Source organism: Octopus bimaculoides, chromosome 23 (genome assembly GCF_046866305.1).
Source record: "Octopus bimaculoides isolate indiv1 chromosome 23, ASM4686630v1, whole genome shotgun sequence".
Classification (NCBI taxonomy): Eukaryota; Metazoa; Mollusca; class Cephalopoda; order Octopoda; family Octopodidae; genus Octopus; species Octopus bimaculoides.
In genome coordinates this window covers 21,191,282-21,214,273 of record NC_142950.1, presented here as the reverse complement: position 1 = coordinate 21,214,273, position 22,992 = coordinate 21,191,282, and the positions used below count along the sequence as shown (strand labels likewise).

Below are 22,992 nucleotides of genomic sequence, written 5' to 3'. Positions count from 1 at the left end.
AAAATCTCGGGCCTCATGCCTATAGTAGAAAGGATTATCATCATCAACAGCAGCAGTTGCAGTATCTTTTCGCGATCGATAAAACAATGTACCCGCTTGACTATGGTCCATTCCTTAACATTGCAAGACTTGTGCCAAAATTTTAAACAATTATTATTATCATATTCAACTTCTCAGAGCTCTTTGTTTTATTTGCTCTGATCGAGCGGACAGCAACCTGTTGTCAGGGGTCTCACAGGGTCTCTTTCCACAAATTATAAGACATGGTACTTGGATGTTTATTATCGTGGAAGACACTCAACACCCAAGCACCAATCTCAAAATCCTAGCTGTTCCCAATAGAGCCGTTTGGGATGAGGGGGGGGGGGCCTGCTCTTCCCTCATATCAACTCTCATTCGTCCGACATATTTCTTGAACTTGGTTGTTAGTTCTCCGAGTGCCCTTACAACTTCTGGGATAACAATTACTCTTCTCATTGCCCACATTGTTGCAATTTCGTCAACCCCAGGTATGGCATCCTTTGTCAACTACACGTGCGTCAATTATTATTATTATTATTATTGTTCAGTAGTTTTATTTTTATAACGTGCTTTCACTTCACTACCAAGCGCAGCTCTGTGTACCTTGGGTATGTGCTGTGGTTTGCTGTGATGCTCTTATAGTTACTGTATTGAAAGTGTTTTGCGTAGGATGTGTGCAGTGCCCATTATTATTATTATTATTATTATTATTATTATTATTATTATTATTATTATTATTGTTGTTGTTGTTGTTGTTGTTTTTATTATTATTATTATTATTATTATTATTATGATTATTATTTGATAAAAACTCTCGGCTTATTTTGCTGGGTATGATGGAAAGTGTCAGATGCCCACAGCCATCAGACTAAGGTAACACTTGTTTACTGAACATGCTTCAAGAACTCTGCGGAGAAGTCTTGCAATTTCAAGCAATGCTAATTTTTGTAGGTCTTCTATCTTTACATTTGTACCAATCTCTTTGAATCACGTTGGTAGTTGAGCGTCGATACTTTCATGCGCACCAATCACTTTTGTTATCATCTCCACTTTCTTCATTGTCCATAACCTGCATATTTCCCACTTCAATTCGCCACAGTTGTTCACAAACCCTTTTAGAGTATCTGAACGCAATTATTGTTACTTTTATTTTTGTTGTTATTGTTGTTGTTGTTGTTGTTGTTGTTGTTGTTGTCGTTAACATTATTATTATTAAGTTTCAAATTATGACTCAAGGACAGCAATTTCGAGGGAGGGGTAAATCGATTACTTCGACCCCAGTACTCATCTGATACTTATTTTATCGAGCCCTGAAAGATTAAAGGCAAAGTTGACCTCAGCATAGTTTGAACTCAGAACGTTAAGACGGACGAAACGCCGCAGGGCATTTTGCCCTGCGTGCTAACGATTCTACCAGCTTGTTGCCTTGACAATAATAATAATAATAATAATAATAATAATAATAATAATAATAATAATAATAATAATGATGATGATGATGACGATGATAATAATAATGATAATAATAATAATAATAATAATAATAATAATAATAATAATAATAATAATAAAGTGCATTTACCAAAAAAATAAACATGAAATTTGGCTTAGGAAAATGTGCCAAAGCAACCTTTAAAAGGGAAAAACTAGTTAAGAATAACAAAATCACACTGGATAAAGCAAATGAAATAAGAGAATTAGACCAAAGCCAGACATACAAATAGTTAAGAATCAATGAACTAGAAACGATACTACACACACATATGAAAGAAAAGATAAGAAAGGAATACTATAGACTAAGTCAGATTAATGCTGAAAACAGACCTCAATGCGAAAAACAAGATAATAGATATCAACACACTAGCCGTCCCAGTTATAAGTTACAGTTACAATATTCTTAACTGGACTCTAAATGAACTAATCAAACTAAACAGGAAAACAGGAAAAATAATTAGAATGTAGGATGCAGAGTGGTTATATATACATAGAAAGATTATATATACAACGTATTGAAGATGGTAGAGGCCTTATAGAGCTAGAAAACTGTTATAAAATAACCACCTTAGGATTACAGAAGTACCTAATTCAGAAGCAAGGAAAGCTGGTACAAATAGACACAAAACACGAGCAAAACAAAAAAAATTGCTTTCTGTCTTTAAAGGAGCTGAAAAATATAAAGAAGTCATTGTACCTGACAACTATGAAGAAAAAGAAGAAACAACAAAAGCTGTAAAACGACTAAAATCCAAACTAAAACTGAAACAAAACCGTACCGTGATAAAACGATGGCAAGAAATGCCACTACATGGCAAATATTGTGTTAAGCTAAACAGAAAAGAAATAGACAAAGTAAAATCCCAACAACGGTTAAGAAACTCAAGACTCAAAACAGAGACTGAAAGATTTTTAATTGCAGCATAAGATCAAAGCCTTCCCACCAGAAATCACCGAAAACACATGATTAAAAAAATACAAGTAACTGCAGAATAATTGGTGCTGGAGAAGAAACAATAAATCATAATGTCTCTGGCTGCCCAGTTCTGGCTAAGAAGGAATATATTCACAGACACGACAGAGTCGGGACCTATATACACTGGAAGCTATACCAACACTATGAAATGACAACGGAAAAAAGATGGTATAGGCACACCCCAGAAGAGGTCTCAGAAAATGAGGATATGCCAGTACAAACAGATAGAGAAATCAAGGCTAATAGACGGGATATAGTTGTCAGGGATCACCTATCTAATCGATATATCAAGACCAACAGATGACAACGTATCTCTAAAACAAACGGCGAAACTCTCAAAGTACAAAGATCTGGAAATAGAGGTAACTCGAATGTGGAGCCAAAAGACAGAAACAATTCCTATAATAGTAGGTGTACTAGGTGTGATAAAAACAACATTCAGACAAATACATAGCCAAAACACCGGGACTTACGAAAATAGCACTACTAGACACCGCGCACATCTTACGTAAGACACATTCAGTAGAGTAAAAATAAGATCACTATAACAAACTACAGCACATATTCAAGGCACACAGAGCTGCGCTCGGTAGTGCAGTTAAAGCACGTGATAAAAATAAGACTGCTGAATGATAATGATAACAACAACAATAATCCTTTCTGCTGTAGTGTACCTACAGGCCTGAAATTTGGGGGAGAGGATTAGTCGAGTACGTCAACCCCAGTGTTTCACTGGTACTTAATTTATCGACCCCGAAAGGATGAAAGACAAAGTCAACCTCGGTAGAACTTGAACTCAGAACGTAGCGATTGGTGAAATACCGCTAAGCATTTCGCCCAGCGTGCTAACGATTCTGCCAACTTGCCACGTTATTATTATTATTATTATTATTATTATTATTATTATTATTATTATTATTATTATTATTATTATTATTATTATTATTAATAATAATGATAATAATAATAATTATTATTATTATTATTATTATTATTATTATAATCTTTTCTATTCTAAGCACAAAGTCCGAAATTTTGGGGGAGGGGGTTAGTAGATTAGATCGACCCAGTACGCAACTGGTACTTAATTTATCGACCCCGAAATGATGAAAGGCAAAGTCGACCTCGGCGGAATTTGAACTCAGAACGTAAAGACAGACGAAATACCTTTAAGCATTTCGCTTAGCTAACGTTTCTGTCAGCTCGCAGACTTTTCTAGTCTAGGTACAAGGCCCGAAATTTTGGGTGAGGGGGCCAGTCGATTAGATCGATCCCAGTACGCAGCAGGTACTTAATTTATCGATACCGAAATGATGAAAGGTAAAGTCGACCTCGGTGGAATTTGAACTCAGAACTTAGGCGAAATGCCGCTAAGCAACGATTACGAAGAAAACCAACAGCAACGTAATCCAGCTACTTACTTCCGATTGAATGAGATTAACAATGAAGTAACCGCCAACAACTTGATTCTTTAATTTATTTATAGCATCTGACGACTTGATTGGTGGCTTGGTCACCTTAGCATCACCTGGATGAATAAAACAGAAAAATGATGTATATACATATGTAATATATGGGTGCAGGAATGGCTGTGTGGTAAGAAGCTTGCTTCCCAACCACATGGTTCCAGGTTCAGTCCCACTACGTGGCACCTTGGGCAAATGTCTTCTACTATAGCCTCGGGCCGACCAAAACCTTCTGAGTGGATTTGATAGACGGAAACTGAGAGAAGCCGTTGTATATATATAGACCTATTCTTTGTAAGCCTAGTACTCATTCTATGGATCACTTTTACCGAGTCGCTGAGTTAGGGGGACGTAAACACACCATCATCGGTTGTCAAGCGATGGTGGGGGACAAACACAGACACACAAATACATACATACATACATACATACATACATATATATATATATATATATATATATATATATATATATATATATATATATATATATATATATATCCGGGTCCGGGGCTGCTGCGCACCCGCGCCAGTTCCCGCCGGTCGCGACGATACGGTCGGCCTTCCGCATTGGTCGCGGCGCAAATATTAGACTGAGACCGACGCGTACGAGCCGTCGCAGCAACCGCCGCGCTCCGCGCTCGGGTCGAGGGGTGCGGCGGCTTCACGCCCCTTCGATTATGGTGACTCTGGATAACTGTCAGTACGATCGCACGGGCTAGTATCGACTAGCCTTCGCGCGACGGGTCCCCCGCGAGTCCGCCCTATCAACTGTCGACGGCCCGGTAAGTGCCGACCGTGGTGGCAATGGGTAACGGGGAATCAGGGTTCGATTCCGGAGAGGGAGCATGCGAAACGGCTACCACATCCAAGGAAGGCAGCAGGCGGGTAAATTACCCACTCCCGGCAGGGGGAGGTAGTGACGAAAAATAACGACGCGGGACTCTGTCGAGGCCCCGCGATCGGAATGAGTACACTTCAAATCCGTTAACGAGGATCGACCGCAGGGCAAGTCTGGTGCCAGCAGCCGCGGTAATTCCAGCTCCGGTAGCGTATATTAAAAAGACAGTCTGTCAGATACCGGCCATGATGAAATACCAAAAGGTATTGAAAATACGTATTCGCCTTTATATATTTAATCCTTTATATTGAACACTCAATATTTCAAATATTCAATAAGACATATTCCATATATTCAATAAGACATTCAATACTTCATTTCATTGTACCATCCATTTTTATATTATACATTATATATTCCATATTCTATATCCCACATTAATTTTACAAGAATATAAATAAAACATAAAAAACAGACAGAGTTGGAACTCTTTTAATAAAATAATATATATATATATATATATGTATATATATATATATATATATATATATATATATATATATATATATATATATATATATATATATATATATATACGTATATATATTTATATATATATAAATTATATATATATGTATGTATATATATATATATAAATTATATTATATATATGTATGTATGTATATGTATATGTGTGTATATATATGCAAATATGGGTACAGGATGTCATCAACAGTAAACAACATGAAATACGAAAACAAATGAGTACTATACACAAACAACGAGAGAAACAAATGGAAAACAAGACAAGTAACATAAAGTTGGGAACAAAAACAGGACAGTGGAGACATACAAGGAAACTGAACGAAAACAATCATGGAGGGTCGACAGACCAGAACGAAGGTAAAATAGCGAACGCTGGAAAAATATTTTCTTTGAAGAGAGAAAAGATAGAAGAGAGAAAAGATAGAAGAGAGAGAGAGAGAGAGAGAAAGATAGAGAGAGAGAGAGACAGAGAGAGACAGACAGAGAGAGAGAGACAGAGAGAGAGAGACAGAGAGAGAGAGACAGAGAGAGAGACAGAGAGAGAGAAAGAGACAGACAGACAGAGAAAATGGTGAAGGGGAGAAAAAGAAAAGGGAGAAAACAGTATAGAGCAGAGTCGCATCAAAATGCTCAAGATAAACTTGCATGACGTTCAATCAAATAATAATATAAATTATATATAAATAGATAGATAGATAGATACATACATACATACATACATATATGTATATATATATATATATATATATATATATATATATATATATATATATGTATATATATATATATATATATATATATATATATATATATATATATATATATATATATATATATATATATATATATATATATATATATATATATAATAAATCTCTGAACGAAGTATAAACAATAGCAGCACGACAACGTGAAGTATATTTGCCACTTAAATGTGGCTAACCGCTAAGAGTGGATGCTACTGTAGCTTGTAGCCTCAGGAGGGCACCTCCTCCAGCTGGCTATTGACACACTTTCGTGCCCTATCAGCATTTGCAAAGGGAAGCCATCCTTCCCATCTTCGACATGACGTGATACGCACGGACCCGAGTTTCTAGGTATTTACCCGTCATCAGTCATCGTGCGCTGATGACAGGTAAATCTAGAAACCTGGGTCCGTGCGTATCACGTCATGTCGAAGATGGGAAGGATGGCTTCCCTTTGCAAATACTGATAGGACACAGAAAGTGTGTCAATAGTCAGCTAGAGGAGGTGCCCTCCTGGAACTACAAGGTACAGTAGCATCCACCCTTAGCGGTTAGCTACATTTAAGTGGCAAATATACTTCACGTATATATATATAAACATATGCATATATGGGTACAGGACGTCACTAACAGTAAACAACATGAAACACGAAAACAAATGAATTCTACATGCAAACAACAAGAGAAACAAATGGAAAACAAGACAAGTAGCATAAAGAACGACCCTTCATCAGTTGTTGGCTGTCTATATATGTATATATATATATGTATAATTTAGAGGAAAAAAACCCACAATTATTGAATTCATCCATGAAAATCCACAATCATGGATGAATTCAATAATTGTGGGTCTTTTCTCTAAATTATATATTTATATATTATATATTGTGAAATTTAATTTAAACTTAATTTTGATATATTAAATTGAATTTTTCCCTGTAAATTGGGATTTTTGGCCCTAATATCATTATCATAATTATATATATACAGCAGGGGGACACTGCTGACCTCCCCTGTTCGAAGGTTATAAAGGACACAGGTTTCGTGTGTCACATAGCTAGCTAGAGGCGATGGCTTCTTGGAGCTAATTCACGGCAGCTTTCGTCCTAATTTTGGGACTGCCATGTTGGCTTGGCGATAACTATTAATTTCCAGTACCGCTGCCGTAGTCTCCTTTAGAGAGACTTAGAAATATTAATAACTCCATTATATATATATATATATATATATATATATATATATATATGTGTGTGTGTGTGTGTGTGTGTGTGTGTGTGTGTGTGTGTGTGTGTGTGTGTGTGTGTGTACATATATATATATACATACATGTGTGTGTATGTATATCTATTTATATATACGTGTATATATGTATATGTCTGTGAATATATATATATATATATATATATATATATATATATATATATATATATATATATCAGTTAATGAATGCAAGAATTATAAGTGCGCTATTTCAAGTTCCATGCTTGAATGTTGCAACAATTGGATAATCCTCGTTCGAGGTCGTTTCAGCCTGAAAGATCGCTGCACAATCCTGACATGAAACTTGAAATCACTCACGCGTAACACCTTTATGTATTAAATTATTCTTATCTTTTGCTGAATAGTAGATTATATATATACAAATTAAAAGGGTAAAGGATTATCAATTTATTAATTAATAAATCAATTAACAATTGATAATTTTTACCAAGCCCATCGGTATGAAAGCACCATTTCTCCACCAATAAAGGTGCTTTCATACCGATGGGCTTGGTAAAAATTATTAATTGTTAATTATATATATATTATTCTTAGAACGGGGTATTTCGAAGCAGATAAAGCTACCAGTATTTTCTTCCGCAGTCAGAGATGATAATAAATTATTTCTTTTCTTACCTTTGATTCCTGGAAATGAAATCAGTTTTGCTGTCAGGTAAACATATTTGTCGTCATATTCTACGACTGGTTCTTGAATTCGAATAAGTTCCACAGTTGTGATGACCGCAATCTGTGTCTGAGCTATTTGGATGAACTTGTGAGGGTTTTCCCTGGCTGCATCAACACTCTTTCCTACAGGACAATAATAGATCATTGGTAAGTAGTATGTGTGTATACGTGCGTTTGTGTGTTTCAAGGCGAGACTTCAAGAACGTTATGAATGCTAGTTTCACGTTTAGGATCCTGTGGTACTCAAATGTATATATATATATATATATGTGTGTGTGTGTGTGTGTGTGTGTGTGTGTGTGTGTGGTGTGTGTGTGCGTATGTATGTATATATATATATATATATATATATATATATATATATATATATATATATATATATATATATATATATATATGTGTGTGTGTGTGTGTGTGTGTGTGTGTATGTATGTACGTATGTATGTATGTATGTATGTATGTGTGTATGTATACATATATATTATCCTCCGAAATGTAGAGTATTAAATATCCATCGTTGCGAGGCCCCTTCAGAACCACAAGTCCTCATTCAAAATCACAGAGAGACGTAACACTACAACCCTAGCCAAGCATGTCTGGACTTTGAAAGAAGGCGCCACGGAGTACAACATCAAGTGGAAGATCCTAGAAAGATGTAAACCGTACTTCAATAGCAGCAGGGAGTGTAGATTATACCTGACTGAGAAGGGAGCGATTTTAAAATGTACCCAACACCCATGATGTTTACCTGAATAGCAGGAATGAGGTGTTTAATCCTTGCCCGCATGAAATGAAGTACATTCTATTGTACCTGCACGCCCCACCATAACTGCAACCACAGGTCCCCTGCCTCGACCTTCCACAAACGACCTTCCACCAATGCCCTTGGGACCGACAAAAAGAGTTTGACCAATGTACACACCAACGCACCCATGTACACACATGCACACACCCCTATAAGGCGGACACCCCACAAAATAAACTGTCTCCTCCCTAACACATACCCCTTCACACAAATTGTACCCCCACATATACACACTTTTTCGTTCCACCACCTTTTTCACAGCAACCTCTGACCGGACGTGCAAATTCACCTCTGACAATAGAGAGCAGTCGCCATATTCCCTTCCATGTCAGCTAACTCTGATGAGCGTAAAGTTATATTATTGGTTTGTTACCTAACACTCCATTGTATTCCATTGTATTCTTTACGCGAAATTGATTGGTAAGACCAGCCGCGATGGATATTTAATACTATACATTTCAGATAATATACCCACTCTACTGACAGATATACAAGTGCGTCTTTTCCCTCACTTATGGTCTCTTAGACGACTCACGCATGTGTGTGTGTGCGCGCGCGTGTGTGTGCGCGCGCGTGTGTGTGTGTGTCTTCTATTTTTTAATTGTTATAAATCTTCCACTGAGGAGAGAAATGTTTTCGTAAAAGATTCAAGGCTCCATCTTTGAGATGTAATTAACAGACAAATTCACATTTGGAACTTGAGAAAAGTCTTGCATATTTTTACTGTTCCACTCACAGATTGGACTTGTAATGTATGAATCAGCCGGTCGAAGTAAAATACGTAAACAACGAGAGGAAAAAATGGAAAACAGGAGAAGTAGACACACAAACACACACACACACACACACACACACACACACACACACACACACACATATATATATATATATATATATATATATATATATATATATATATATATATATACATATATATATACATATATTTACGAGGTGGTATCAAAAAGTTCTGGACTAGTTCTATAGCGCGCCAACAGATGATAGCAAACGGTCACGTGTGCGGTGAGAGCTAGCTGTGACCTTCATGAGACTGTGCTAAATGACATCACAGTCGTTACTTCGCAAGTTGTGAAATTTGTGTTTTTGTGATCACGTGTATGCTATAGTCTGCGATTGTGTCATGGACAGGAATAAACAACCAACGTGAAATTTTGGGTTAAACTTGGAAAGTCTGCTACAGGGATATTGAGCATGCTTCGGCAAGCTTGCGGCGGCGAATGTTTCGGGTGATTTGAGCACTTCAAAACCTGAGGGACATCCCTGATCGATCTGGAAGACCTGCCACGAGCATCACCACGGAAATGTGGTCTTGTGTATCGTGAATTCGTCCCCCTGGGCCAGACTGTCAATCGAGAGTCCTACTGGGGCACCGCCTTGAAGGGTTTTAATTGAACAAATCGATTCCAGCACTTTTTTTGAAGCCTGACACTTATTCTATCAACCCTTTAGACGAACTACTAGGTTACGGGGACGTAAACACACCAGCACCGGTTGTCAATCAGTGGTAGGGACAAACACAGACACAAACACACACACACACACACATATATATATACGACGAGCTTACCGAATCCACTCACAAGGCTTTGGTCGCCCCGAAACTATACTAGAAGACACATACCCAAAACGTCACGCAGTGGAACTGGACCCGGAACCATGTAGTTGGGAAGCAAACTTCTTACCACCCACCCACGCCTACGCCTATAAGAAAATTGCATAACAAGCCACTGCTGAGGATCGAACACGTACTTCGCAAACTCCAATAACATGTGTTGTTTCATTAAGCTAAGTAGCCTTTTTATTATAATTCCTTTTCCTAAGATATCTTATTCTACTTACCATGTGGCAAGCTTTAAGCATTCTGAGAACGTACTAGCAGCAAAAGATACTCTAAACACCACAACGAAATCATCACAAAAAGAGAAGTAAAACAAGGAAATTACATACTTCGGTTACCAGAACAACGCCATTCTAAAACAGTCTTCAAACGGACGCCACCTTCCGGAGGGAAAAAGAAATTGAGCAAGACCGAAAACTGAACGGCGCAGAACGTTCTTAACCGACATGAGATGCCCAAATCACATACCCGGATTAAGAGAAAACCGCAGCCAACAGAAACCAGTGACATCAACTAGCTTCCCAAATATGCACCAGAATACTGGAGAGAATGATATTGATAATAAACTCTGCTGCAAAACGTTTTATCTGAGATTAACTTTGTTGAAACTAGTTAGAAAAAAGCTCCAAACCCGCGTAATGTGTTAGCGAATTATTGTCGGTTATGTAGTTTCTTACCTTCAAACACAACCTGAAACATGAAGTCATTGGTTACTTCATAACAGTCTTTTATATTGAAAACATCCATAGGAATCGGGGCTACGTCGAAATCGAAGAAACTGTGTACAGCGTAGTAGGTGACCTAATGAAAGACGAGAAGAAAATATATTAAACGGTTATATGTGTGTGCACACACAGGCACATGCACATGCCTGTGTGTGTGTGTGTGTGTGTGTGTGTGTGTGTGTGTGTGTGTGTGTGTGTGTGTGTGTGCGTGTGTATACGTGCGTGCATGTCTGTACATGTATGTGTGTGTGTATGTGTGCGTGAGTGTGCATGTATATATGTGCATTTGTATACAAATTTGTATGTATCTATCTACACACACACACACACACACACACACACACACACACACACACACACACACACACACACACACACATATATATATATATATATATATATATTAGAAAATCGCACAGAAGGTCGACGAAGGAACCCACAGGAAAATTACATACAAGATCTGGACAGGCTCATCCCTCGTCAGTTATCGGTCAAAAGTCATAATAATTTCGCGCCTTTATCCATATATATATATATATATATATATATATATATATATATATATATATTGGGTCATCCCATAAATAATGCGGTTTTTTCAGTTGTATGAACTAAAACTCGGAGCGGGATGGGATAACCTACCTGCATCAACTTGCTATAAAGGCTGGTAGTAATTTTACATTGTCTTTATTCTTAGTGCAAATTTTGAAGAGTGTAGTTTGATTTTAAGTTATTTTTCAAAGCTGTAATAGAAGTGACGAAGGAGCATATTCTGCATATTTTGCTTTATGAGTTCAATAAAAGCAACAACGCAACAGAAAGTGCGAAGAATATTAGTGCAGTATATGGGGATCGAACAATAAGCGTAAGCCAGTGTCAACGGTGGTTCCAGAAATTCCAAGCTGGAAACTACAGCCTAAAAGACAAGCCTCGTCCTGGAAGATCTGGAGAGCTCAATGAGGATGTCCTGCAAACCCTAGTGGAACAAAATCCCATCGTAACTGTTGAGGAAAGAGCAGAGAAGCTTGGATTTGGTCATTCAACCATTCATCGACACCTGCGTGCCATCGATAAAGTGAGCAAATTGGGTCAATGGGTTCCTCACAAACTTCCCAGTCTAATTGTGCGCAGAGAGTGAATGTGTGCTCTTCTTTCCTGTCGCGTCTCACAAATAAACCTTTTTCGACTGAATAGTGACTGGTGACGAGAAGTGGGTTCTCTATAAAATTATCAAGCGCCGAAGAGTGGGTAGGGAAAGGAGAAACACCGACAGCCCAGGCTAAAGAAGGTTTTCACCCATGTAAGGTACTGTTATCAGTTTGGTGGGATATGAAATATTTAGTCCACTTTGTACTTTTAAGCCCAAACCAAACGATAACAAATGAGATCTATGGCGAGCAGTTTGAGCGGCTTAAGCCAGCGCTAGAAGTAAAACAACCATCTTTGGGTTCAAGACGCAAGGTGTTCTTCCATCAGGATAGTGCTCAGCCACATATAGAGAGGATAACATACCAAAGGCTGGAACAGTTTGAATGGGAAACGATGCTCTACTCATCATATTCGCTGGGCATTGCCCCATCGGATTATCATTTATTCCGCAGTCATCAAAATCATTTGGACGGAAAAAATATGAATTCCGTAGATGAGGTCAGAAAAGTTTTGGAGGAGTATTTTTCGTCACGTACAAGTGAATTTTGGAAGAGGGACCTTACAAGTCTGCCAGATTGATGGAAAAGCATTGTAGAAAATGAAGGAGAGTATATTTTAGATTTTAAAAAAACTTTGTTTATCTTAATTTTGAAAAATAAAAGAAGTATAAACACACATACACACACAAACATACACACACTCACACACACACAGAAACACACACACACACACACACACACACACACACACATACGCGCGCGCGCGCATACATAAATTAATCAAAATTCAACTTCGACAAGCCCAACAAACTTACACTCTCTGAAATTATTTCCAACATGATCGGTTCGCTTCTGACATCATCCATTTCACTGGTTTTTTCGGAGTCTTGTTCCTGCAAGTAGTAGTAGTAGTAGTAGTAGTAGTAGTAGTAGTAGTAGTAGTAGTAGTAGTAGTAGTAGTAGTAATGGTGGTGGTAGCATGGAAGTAAAAGTAGTGGTAGTGATGGTTGCCAGCTTCAAGTTCTTTTGTGGGGAGTGTTATTTATTTATTGTAACACTTGGGAATGGTCATCTTTTGCCAATTAAACACATGCAGTAGTACGTATGTTTACTTAGGAAAAGATGACCGTCCCCAAGTATAACAATATCTGTTTCAACACACGTTTTCACATCAAGAATCTTGCAAAACAAATACATGTTATTTATTTATTTTATGTTATTTTATGTTATTTTATTTTATTTTATTTTTGTCCTTCTTGTTCCCTGTATTCCATACAATCGAAGTCTGGATCCTAACAGTGACGATTAAATATATCGAAGCTAACTGGACATTTCCTGTCGTGACACCAATTCATATAACATTAACGTGGTTATGGGTTCAGTCCTATTGTGGCATCTTGGGCAAAGTGTCTTCTACTATAGCCCCGAGCCGACCAAAGCCTTTAAGTGGACTTAGTAGATGGAAACCGAAAGAATCTCAACGTGTGTGTGTGTGTGTGTGTGTGTGTTAACAAGAAGAGGGATCGAGCATGCTTTATTACACACCACTACAATTGTTTCTACACATGGCTACCACCTGTTCATTACCGAATGTTAAATATATTGTAAACAACATATTGTGTTAAATACTACTATCCATCAATACCAACCGATACATTTCATCAGGTGAGTATTGTAAAAAAAAACTCTGTTAAAACCGACTCTGTTTTTACTCTTTTTATACTCACGCCAAAATACTATTTTTAGCAATCTGTTGACAAAAAGATCAAACGACAAAAACAAATAAAAACAAGGGAAAATAAAATAAAACAAAGAATTAAAAAACATCTCCGGCTAAGTTTTAGCAAAAAAAAGAATAAACGGTAAAAAAATAGCAATATCATAAAGCGATAGACTTCACCAATTAACCACTTCTGGTGCATATCACGGTTCCACTTCAAAGAAAGCCAGTTAACCAGCCTGGCTGTCTCAACACAGCTGGATATCTTTTCCTACACTAAAATCTATCACGCTGCAAACTTAATTTACGATATGAATAAAGGCTACTACAGTCTTTATCTTTGCTGCTTTTTTTTGGAGCCATTAAAAAAGTCTATCAAACCAACAAACGCGCGTGTTCACGTGTATATATACATATACCTTCGAGGGGTGCTGAAAAGTTCCTAGCTTTCGGTAAAAGGAAATACGGAAGAATAAGTTGATTATGATTTTATTCACTCTCTTATTGCGGCGGTTCTTCAGTTTTTCTAAGCCCTATAAAAGAACTCGGGAGGTTGGGCCTCCAGCCAGGCCTTTCACGACACGCTTAAAGCCAGGAACTTTTCAGCACTCCCTCGTATATCCACACTATTTTCACACACACACATACACACATACATACATACATCTATTCATACACACACACACACACACATTATATTGTCATTGATGTATACACTTACTTTTATACCGACCTACGTATGGGACCTACATACACACACGTAATAATATTGATATTTATATTGATTTATGTAGAAATATGAGATTATAAAAATGAATAAAAATAAATAAAGCATACAATAAGGTTTACTGATAAAACTTGTAAGTACAGACATATGTATTTTTATATAAAATGACTTATCTTTCCACATGCGATGATACTGACATAGACATATACGCACTATTCGTTTATGAATACACATCATAAATGTATGCACAGATTAATAAGCGATAACAAATACATCTGCATCATATTTGTAACCCCCTGGGAATGTACCTAACTTTCTTTGAAACTCCAGATTACGTCTGTGAAGGCTATCTTTTGTAGATGCTCTTAAATTATGGAATGTAACTGTGCCAACGACGTTTGAAATGTCTTGTACTCGTTTGCACTCGTTCTGGCGATTGTACTCGTTCAGACGCTACATTGTTTTATGAAGACTCATTTTCCAGAGGACAGGATGTCTTGTCTCTACAATTGCATTTTCTATTATACTATTTTTAGCTTGGTTATTACTAATCTTGTTTATTAATCTACTTCTTAGTGGCACTGCCACAGTTATTATTGTTATTGCTGTTACTTTCATTGTTATTATCGTTGTTATCCCCAATGTCATTATTATAAAAGTTTACAGTATTCATATCATTCTTTACATTATCTGCACAAACGTCTATATTATAATTTATATTATAATTATTTGGACTATTTTGATTACTCCTTCCACTATTATTAGTATCTTTATATGTGAGGCCTACGTTAGTATTTGTAATAATTTGACTCAGCTTCCAATTATTAAGTCTATGAATATGGTATTCCGAATTACGTGATGTTGCATAAGGCAGCTTCACCGTATGTCGATTAAAACATTTTATAGCATTTATTGGATTTAAAAATGTGTCTATCCAATGCAACGAAAAATTCCCTAGCAATTTTCGATGATACATGTAATCCGAATACCGGAGTATAAGCAGAAGCCGAAGGCTTCGGCTTTAGAGTCTGACGAGCTGTCCATAGGGCTAGGCCCTTTATGGATGCGAAACCATTGATCACTCTATGACTGGACACAGACTTAACCGCATATAAATGTGTGTGTGTGTGTGTGTGTGTGTGTGTGTGTGTGTGTGTGTGTGTGCATATTGAAATTGGTTCTGGAAGTACATATAAAGCTAAAATATTGTAAGTATTGGGTAGAAAAACTCTTTAGGATAGAAAAACGTCGAAAGCTGCCCGTGGGACTGGAACCCATAACTCCTGTAGATACGACAGGCCTTCTATCATTGTACCAAAGCAATTCTTCGTATTTGTTAATCCATTTTAGAAATTGTCATATACATATATATATATATATATATATATATATATATATATATATATATATATATATATATATATATATATTGTTGTACTTGGGGATGGTCATATTGCCAGTTTAGCCAATAAAAACACACGTACTGTATATTTGGTGTTAATTTTTTTTTTTTTTTTTTCAGCTTTATATATATATATATATATATATATATATATATATATATATATATATATATATATATATATATATATATATGCTATTATTTATAACTTTATATGTATTTCGAGAACCAATTCCAATAAAGAATTAATTCACACACACACATATATATATCCATAAATATCTATCTATCTATCTATCTATATATATATATATATATAATACGCGCCCTCACACACACATAGCCGAACGCACATATATACACACACACACCCATATATACGCGCACGCCTACATACACAGCCGCATACACATGCACACACATACACACAGGAGTGCACACACAAAATAACACACATACCTGGCACACATACGCACGCACACACATAAACATACACATACACACCCCTCACATACATAAAACCACACACACACACACATACACACATACACGACACACATACACATATACACACAGGCACACATACACATATACACACATGCACACACACCTCTCACATACACAATACTCACTCATATACATAACACATACGCACGCACGAAAACATACACAATATACACATACACGCACGCACAAAAAATATACACACACGCGCACACCGAAACACATACAGACATACATACACACACACACACACCCGTACCTAACACTCACAATCCCACACACACACGCACATCCACACATATACACACACACGCACACACCCACATACACACACACTTCTCACCAACACTACACACTCACACAGACACGCATACAATCATACACACATGGGCATAAACAACACACGCATATACAATAGCAAACGCACGCACACACACGTACACAGCAACGCACATACACACAACATACACATACACACAAACACACACGCACGCACAGAAAACATACACATACACACACGCGCACATACAAAATACACACACACACGTACACGTACCTAACACCGACAACCCCACACAAACACGAACACACACACACCCAAACAACCACCTGTTGACCTTCTACCTACACTGTCTACAGCGTCCACTAACCAGTCCTGCTACTAATTTCTTCCACTACGTCATACACACACACACACACACACAAACACACTAACAGATAAACCACCAAACCATGCACACACACACACACACACACACACCTACATACGCACACACACGTTCTGTTATCACACACACACTCGCAGACTTACGCACGCGCACCGATATTCATCTCCCTTTTTCACTCTCCCATCTTAGAAAGAACTTTTCCCCCACCACCTCCTCTTCCGGTCTTTTCATCATGTAACCTCGTGGGCATCGGTACCATTTTCCTCTTTCTCCGTTCTTCCATTCTCCGAACTTTCCATCTTTCCGACGAAGGGCTACGCCCGAAACGTCATACACTCTCTCTTTCCTTTCCTGAGCGTCCAATAATACTATCCATATCACGTCCTCACCTTGTTGTTTTTTTGTTTTTTTGTTATTGTGTTTTTGAACTATATATATATATATATATATATACACGCGCACGCACGCACACACACACACACACACACACACACACACACACACACATACACGCACACGCGCGAACACACACACATATACATCCGACGATCTTCTTTCAGTTTCTGTCTACCAAATCCACGCACAAGGCTTTGGTCACCTCTTGACCAAGGAGCCACGCAGTGAGACTGAACCGGGAACCATGTGGTTGGGGAGCAAGCTTCTTACCACACACCTACTCCATATTATTAATTTGCTTACGGCAGAGAGAGAGGGGGAGGGAGAGGGGGGAGAGAGAGAGAGAAAGAAAGAGAGAGAGAGAGAGAGAGAGCAAAAAGGTAGAACTTTTACATACAGCTCTTAATTTTATTCTAAACTCTCTGTGAAAGTAGAACTTACGACAACTCGATTTACCATCTGCTTCAGAGTAAGATCAGCAGCGTAAATGGAAATTTTAGAAAACAAATCCTCGACTTAGATCTCCAAAAGAATAACGGAACTAATTGATACTTACATTTGCCACATAATATCGAAACGTGCTCTCGCTTGGCATATTTCTTCCTGGAACAATATAATCATTTCGGACAGTTTCGTAAACATCACATAAAACTCCTCGGACCGTTTTCTGAAATTAAGACAAACACACATACACTCAAAATATTTTTTATTTTGAAGACAAACCTGAAAGAAAATTTAGTTATTTTCAAACGTCGCAGATGTATTTTTGTTCAAGGGACATAACTCCTAAAATTTACAACATTATGGTCATAATTATCTCCCATAAATGTGAACCCAGTCAGTCTGCTGATTTAGTGATATAATCAGAAACAGTTAATTCAAAATACATAAAAAGCATTATTTCCATAAAAATCACTTAAACGAAGAAGTACAAAAAAAGTACCCAAGCAAAAAAATCCTTAAACAGGGGTAAATATCGAAATATTTATTCTTAAAATGTCAATTCAAATCAGATGTTTTGCAAACAACTTGCACATGCAAGCGTTACTAGTTGAAAGCTCTGCATACTGGAAGCCAGCAAGTGTATAGGGTCATCAGGAGAGAATGCGCGCCATTTCGGGGCCTACCTTTCGACGGCACCATTGCGCGCACCCTTCCCTCCTCCTTGAAATGAGGTCTCACTTGCTAAATCAACATAATTTTATTCTTACTTCATAAAGGCAGTGAGCCTGCAGAATCGTTACTGCGCCGGGCAAAATGCTTAGAGGCATTTCATCTGTCTTTACGTTCTGAGTTCAAATGTCGTCAGGGCCGACTTTGCCTTTCGTCCTTTTTGGGTCGATAAAGTAAGTACCAGATAAACACTGGACTTACTCCTCCCCCGAAATTGATGACGTTGTGCCAAAATTTGAAACCAATATTTTCGAACATTGCTCGATCATTTTCCGTTGATGTAGAAACTGCAGTTTCAAATGATTTATTTAGCATCTCTGGATTCAAATTTCTTATACAGTTCGCAAGGTAATTTATAATCAAAACAATATTTACGGCTTCGTTTAAGTAAAGTATTTGATGGTCAACATTTCTTTTGATGTTTCCAAGATTAGGCAGTTACGTTCATTAGATTTTACAAAATTCATATGGCTATAAATATTCTCTCCACATGAGTATTTACATGTAGTAAAATGAGAACTACTAAAGCTAACTTAGACAAATGTTCAAATGGGGTTTTTTTCCAAATCCTTATACGATGATGATTTAATCTAGAAAGAAACTGTCTTTAAAAAAATCCAAATACATTTTTCTAAATCTTGTATGACACTATTTCTGTCTATCAGCCCCTTCACCCTTATTCGTTCATTCCACTGTTCGTTCTTTCATTCCCCCTCGCTCACATTTCTTTGAAGCCTCCCAAAGAATGGGAGGCTTCAGCATCAGAGCATCTTCTCTTGGAAGGATGGATAGTGTGCTTGTTTGCAGCTTTGCTTGTCAAATAACCCATTTTGCCTTTGCTTTGGAGTGTTTTGTTATCAGCATTGAGCCATTCACTGCAGACTTTGGTGATATTGAACAGTTCTTCTAATGGCTCAAATTTTCCTTTTTTGGTGCATTTGTCAGACAGATCAAACATGCTTTTGAGCTTGGAAATGATTGGAAAATTCAGTTTATCTCTCGACAGTAGTGTCACCTCTCTTGATAAATCCATCTCTCCTTTCTACCTTTAATTGATTTCCCAAGAAACTGGTATCAATCAACAACCTTCTCCTTGAATGAGGCTTCTTCTACAGGTACATGACCTCTAGCTGAACAGGACTGGAACTGCATCAAATACAGTGCTTAGGTAGGCAGATAAATACAAAAGTACCAGGAAGCATCCCTGATCTGGTCTCTGGTACATATTGAACTATGTTATAACTAAGAACAAGGATCGCAGTGATTTCAGATTCACTAGAACTCACAAAACTTCCAAGTGTTACTTGGATCACAGAACGGTTCACAGCAACATATTTGTTAAACCATATGGAAATCCAGTTTACATCCAAGAATAAAAGTTGCTTCTTAAAAAAATCAAGAAATGACAAAAGACTTTGAAATACATTTAAATTCAAAGCTTGCAGAAACAGAGGAATGCCTGGAGTATTGTAGTACAATATTCCTGACAGGTTCAAATCATCTTCTGAAGTAATTCTAGGATTTGTGAAGCACAAACACCAACAAGAACGATTCTCAAATTAAACCTCTCCCAGAAACTTTGCACAAGAGACACAAGACATGGATCTCGCACAAAAACGCTCCAGCATCCAGATTCCTATACATCTCTAGAAAAATTATCCGGAAAACTGCGTGAGATGAAAAATTTAGTGGACAAAAAATCCCAAGAATTGAGACAGGCTGCTAACTCTCACAACTTGAGAACACTGTATAACATTCTGAAAAATGTGTTTAGCCCCAAAAAAGGTAAGACAGAATCTATTCTCTCTAATGATGAAACAAAATTCTTAAGTAGGAAAGATGAAATTCTGAAAAGATGTGCTGAACACTTTGAATCTCTATCAAATCAAGAACCTACTACCAATGCTGATGTAATCAATAAAATCCTCAGTGATTTATAATTGAAGAACACGTGGAACATCCTTCCTTGGAAGAGATAAGTACTACTATTAAAAGACTTTCCAATGATAAAGCTCTTGGACAAAACGATATTCCCATAGAAGTACACAAGCATGGTAACAGACAACTTGTAGGTAGGCTGTACAAATTAATCTGTTTGATCTGGGAAACTGGATCTGTTCCCAGCAGTTCAAAGATGCATCTATAATACACTTGTACGAAAACAAAGCGAAGGAGAGCTCTTACCTCTGCTGGCGACAAAGGGACTCTCACTCAGAGTAAAAGGCAGACTGTATGACACATGTGTACGAACAGCCATGCTACATGGCAGTGAAACATGGGCTGTGACTGCTGAGGACATGCGTAAGCTCGCAAGGAATGAAGCCAGTATGCTCCGCTGGATGTGTAATGTCAATGTGCATACCCGTCAGAGTGTAAGTATCTTGAGAGAAAAGCTGAACATAAAAAGCATCAGTTGTGGTGTGCAAGAGAGACGATTGCGCTGGTATGGACATGTGGTGAGAATGAATGAGGATAGCTGCGTGAAAAAGTGCCACACCCTAACAGTTGAGGGAACCTGTGGAAGAGGTAGGCCCAGAAAGACCTGGGCTGAGGTGGTGAGGCAAGACCTTCAAACATTGGGCCTCACCGAGGCGATGACTACTGACTGAGACCTTTGGAAATGTGCTGTGCGTGAGAAGACCGGCAAGCCAAGTGAGATCGTTGCCAGTGCCCCTGGACTGGCTCTTGTGCGGGTGGCACATAAGATGCACCATTTTGAGCGTGACCGTTGCCAGTACTGCCTGACTGGCCTTCGTAGGGTTTTCGAGCGAGATCGTTGCCAGTGCCCCTGGACTGGCTCTTGTGCGGATAGCACATAAAAGACACCATTTCAAGCGTGGCCGTTGCCAGTACCGCCTGACTGGCCTTTGTGCGGGTGACACGTAAAAGCACCCACTACACTCTCTGAGTGTTTGGCGTTAGGAAGGGTATCCAGCTGTAGAAACTCTGCCAAATTAGATTGGAGCCTGGTGTTGCCATCCGGTTTCACCAGTCCTCAGTCAAATCGTCCAACCCATGCTAGCATGGAAAGCGGACATTAAATGATGATGATGATGATAAAAATTTCCTCAAAATTTCTCTTTCACATCCCCGCCACCTCAATTCTGTGCCCTTTTTTTCCTTCTGTATCATTTAGGAAATAACTATTCTGATTCATTCTGCCAGCTTCAAGCTCCATAGGATTTATTATTTCTGCCTCAGCTGGACCCAAAACTACCAATTACATTACTTGCCCATCATATGTACAGTTTTACCTCTACTTCTCAGGCAGGGGTGGGGAGGGGCACACGACCAGGTGATTAATAAGCTCACTTCATAATCTGAACATGTTAGTGTTTAGTTCAATCCAACTCCATCACACCTTGAGCAAGAATCTTTTAGCTTAGTTTTGGTTTGATCTTTTTTTTTTTTGCTTTATCTTCTACCCATGTTGGGTCTGAAAAAAAGGGACAGTGCCCATACCTTTCACAGACCATCTAGATGACTGAGGTTAATGATTAATGCCATTGATGTTCCTTGTAAACCTTTGTAAACCAAAACAGTTTCTATTTAACCAATTTTACTCCCAATGCTTTGGCCACCTGGCAGATTAACTCACAGACATACTCCATCCACTGATGCTCAGACATTCTGTGTCCCCTCTCTCTGCCATTTCTACTGCTACTATATGGCTTCTGCTCCTTGCAGCTATCTGAGCTCAGCTCACCTCCTCTTAAATGTTCGCATCCCACTTGCTTCTTCTCTTCTCATCATCCCTCTTATGTCCATCCTCACCCCACCTACAAGGCCTCACATTTATCACTATGCTCAGTCTTTCCTCCCCAAAATGGCTTCCCTCAGGAAATCCCTCCCTGCTCATATCTTTCTCACAGATGTTGGTTTATGAAGATTCACAAGGAACATCAAGGCATTAATCATTAACCTCAGTCATCTAGATGGTCCACGAAAGGCATGGGCACTGTCCCTTCTTTCAGACCTAACATGGGTAAAAGATAAAACAAAAACAAAAAGATCAAAACAAAACTAGGCTAAAAGATTCTTGCTCAAGG

At 38.0% G+C, this 22,992-nt stretch overlaps 1 protein-coding gene across 1 annotated transcript in view; it reads right to left on the bottom strand.

Moving 5' to 3' along the window:
- Positions 1-22,992, bottom strand: part of LOC106884220 (uncharacterized) — a 122,545-nt gene that overhangs the window by 27,999 nt on the left and 71,554 nt on the right. The window contains exons 20-24 of the mRNA XM_089340306.1: positions 18,327-18,437; positions 13,169-13,246; positions 11,158-11,281; positions 7,986-8,159; positions 3,913-4,019 (exon numbers count right to left, since the gene is read on the bottom strand). Coding sequence (XP_089196432.1) covers positions 3,913-4,019; positions 7,986-8,159; positions 11,158-11,281; positions 13,169-13,246; positions 18,327-18,437 — 594 coding nt within the window. The remainder of the gene's footprint in view (positions 1-3,912; positions 4,020-7,985; positions 8,160-11,157; positions 11,282-13,168; positions 13,247-18,326; positions 18,438-22,992) is intronic.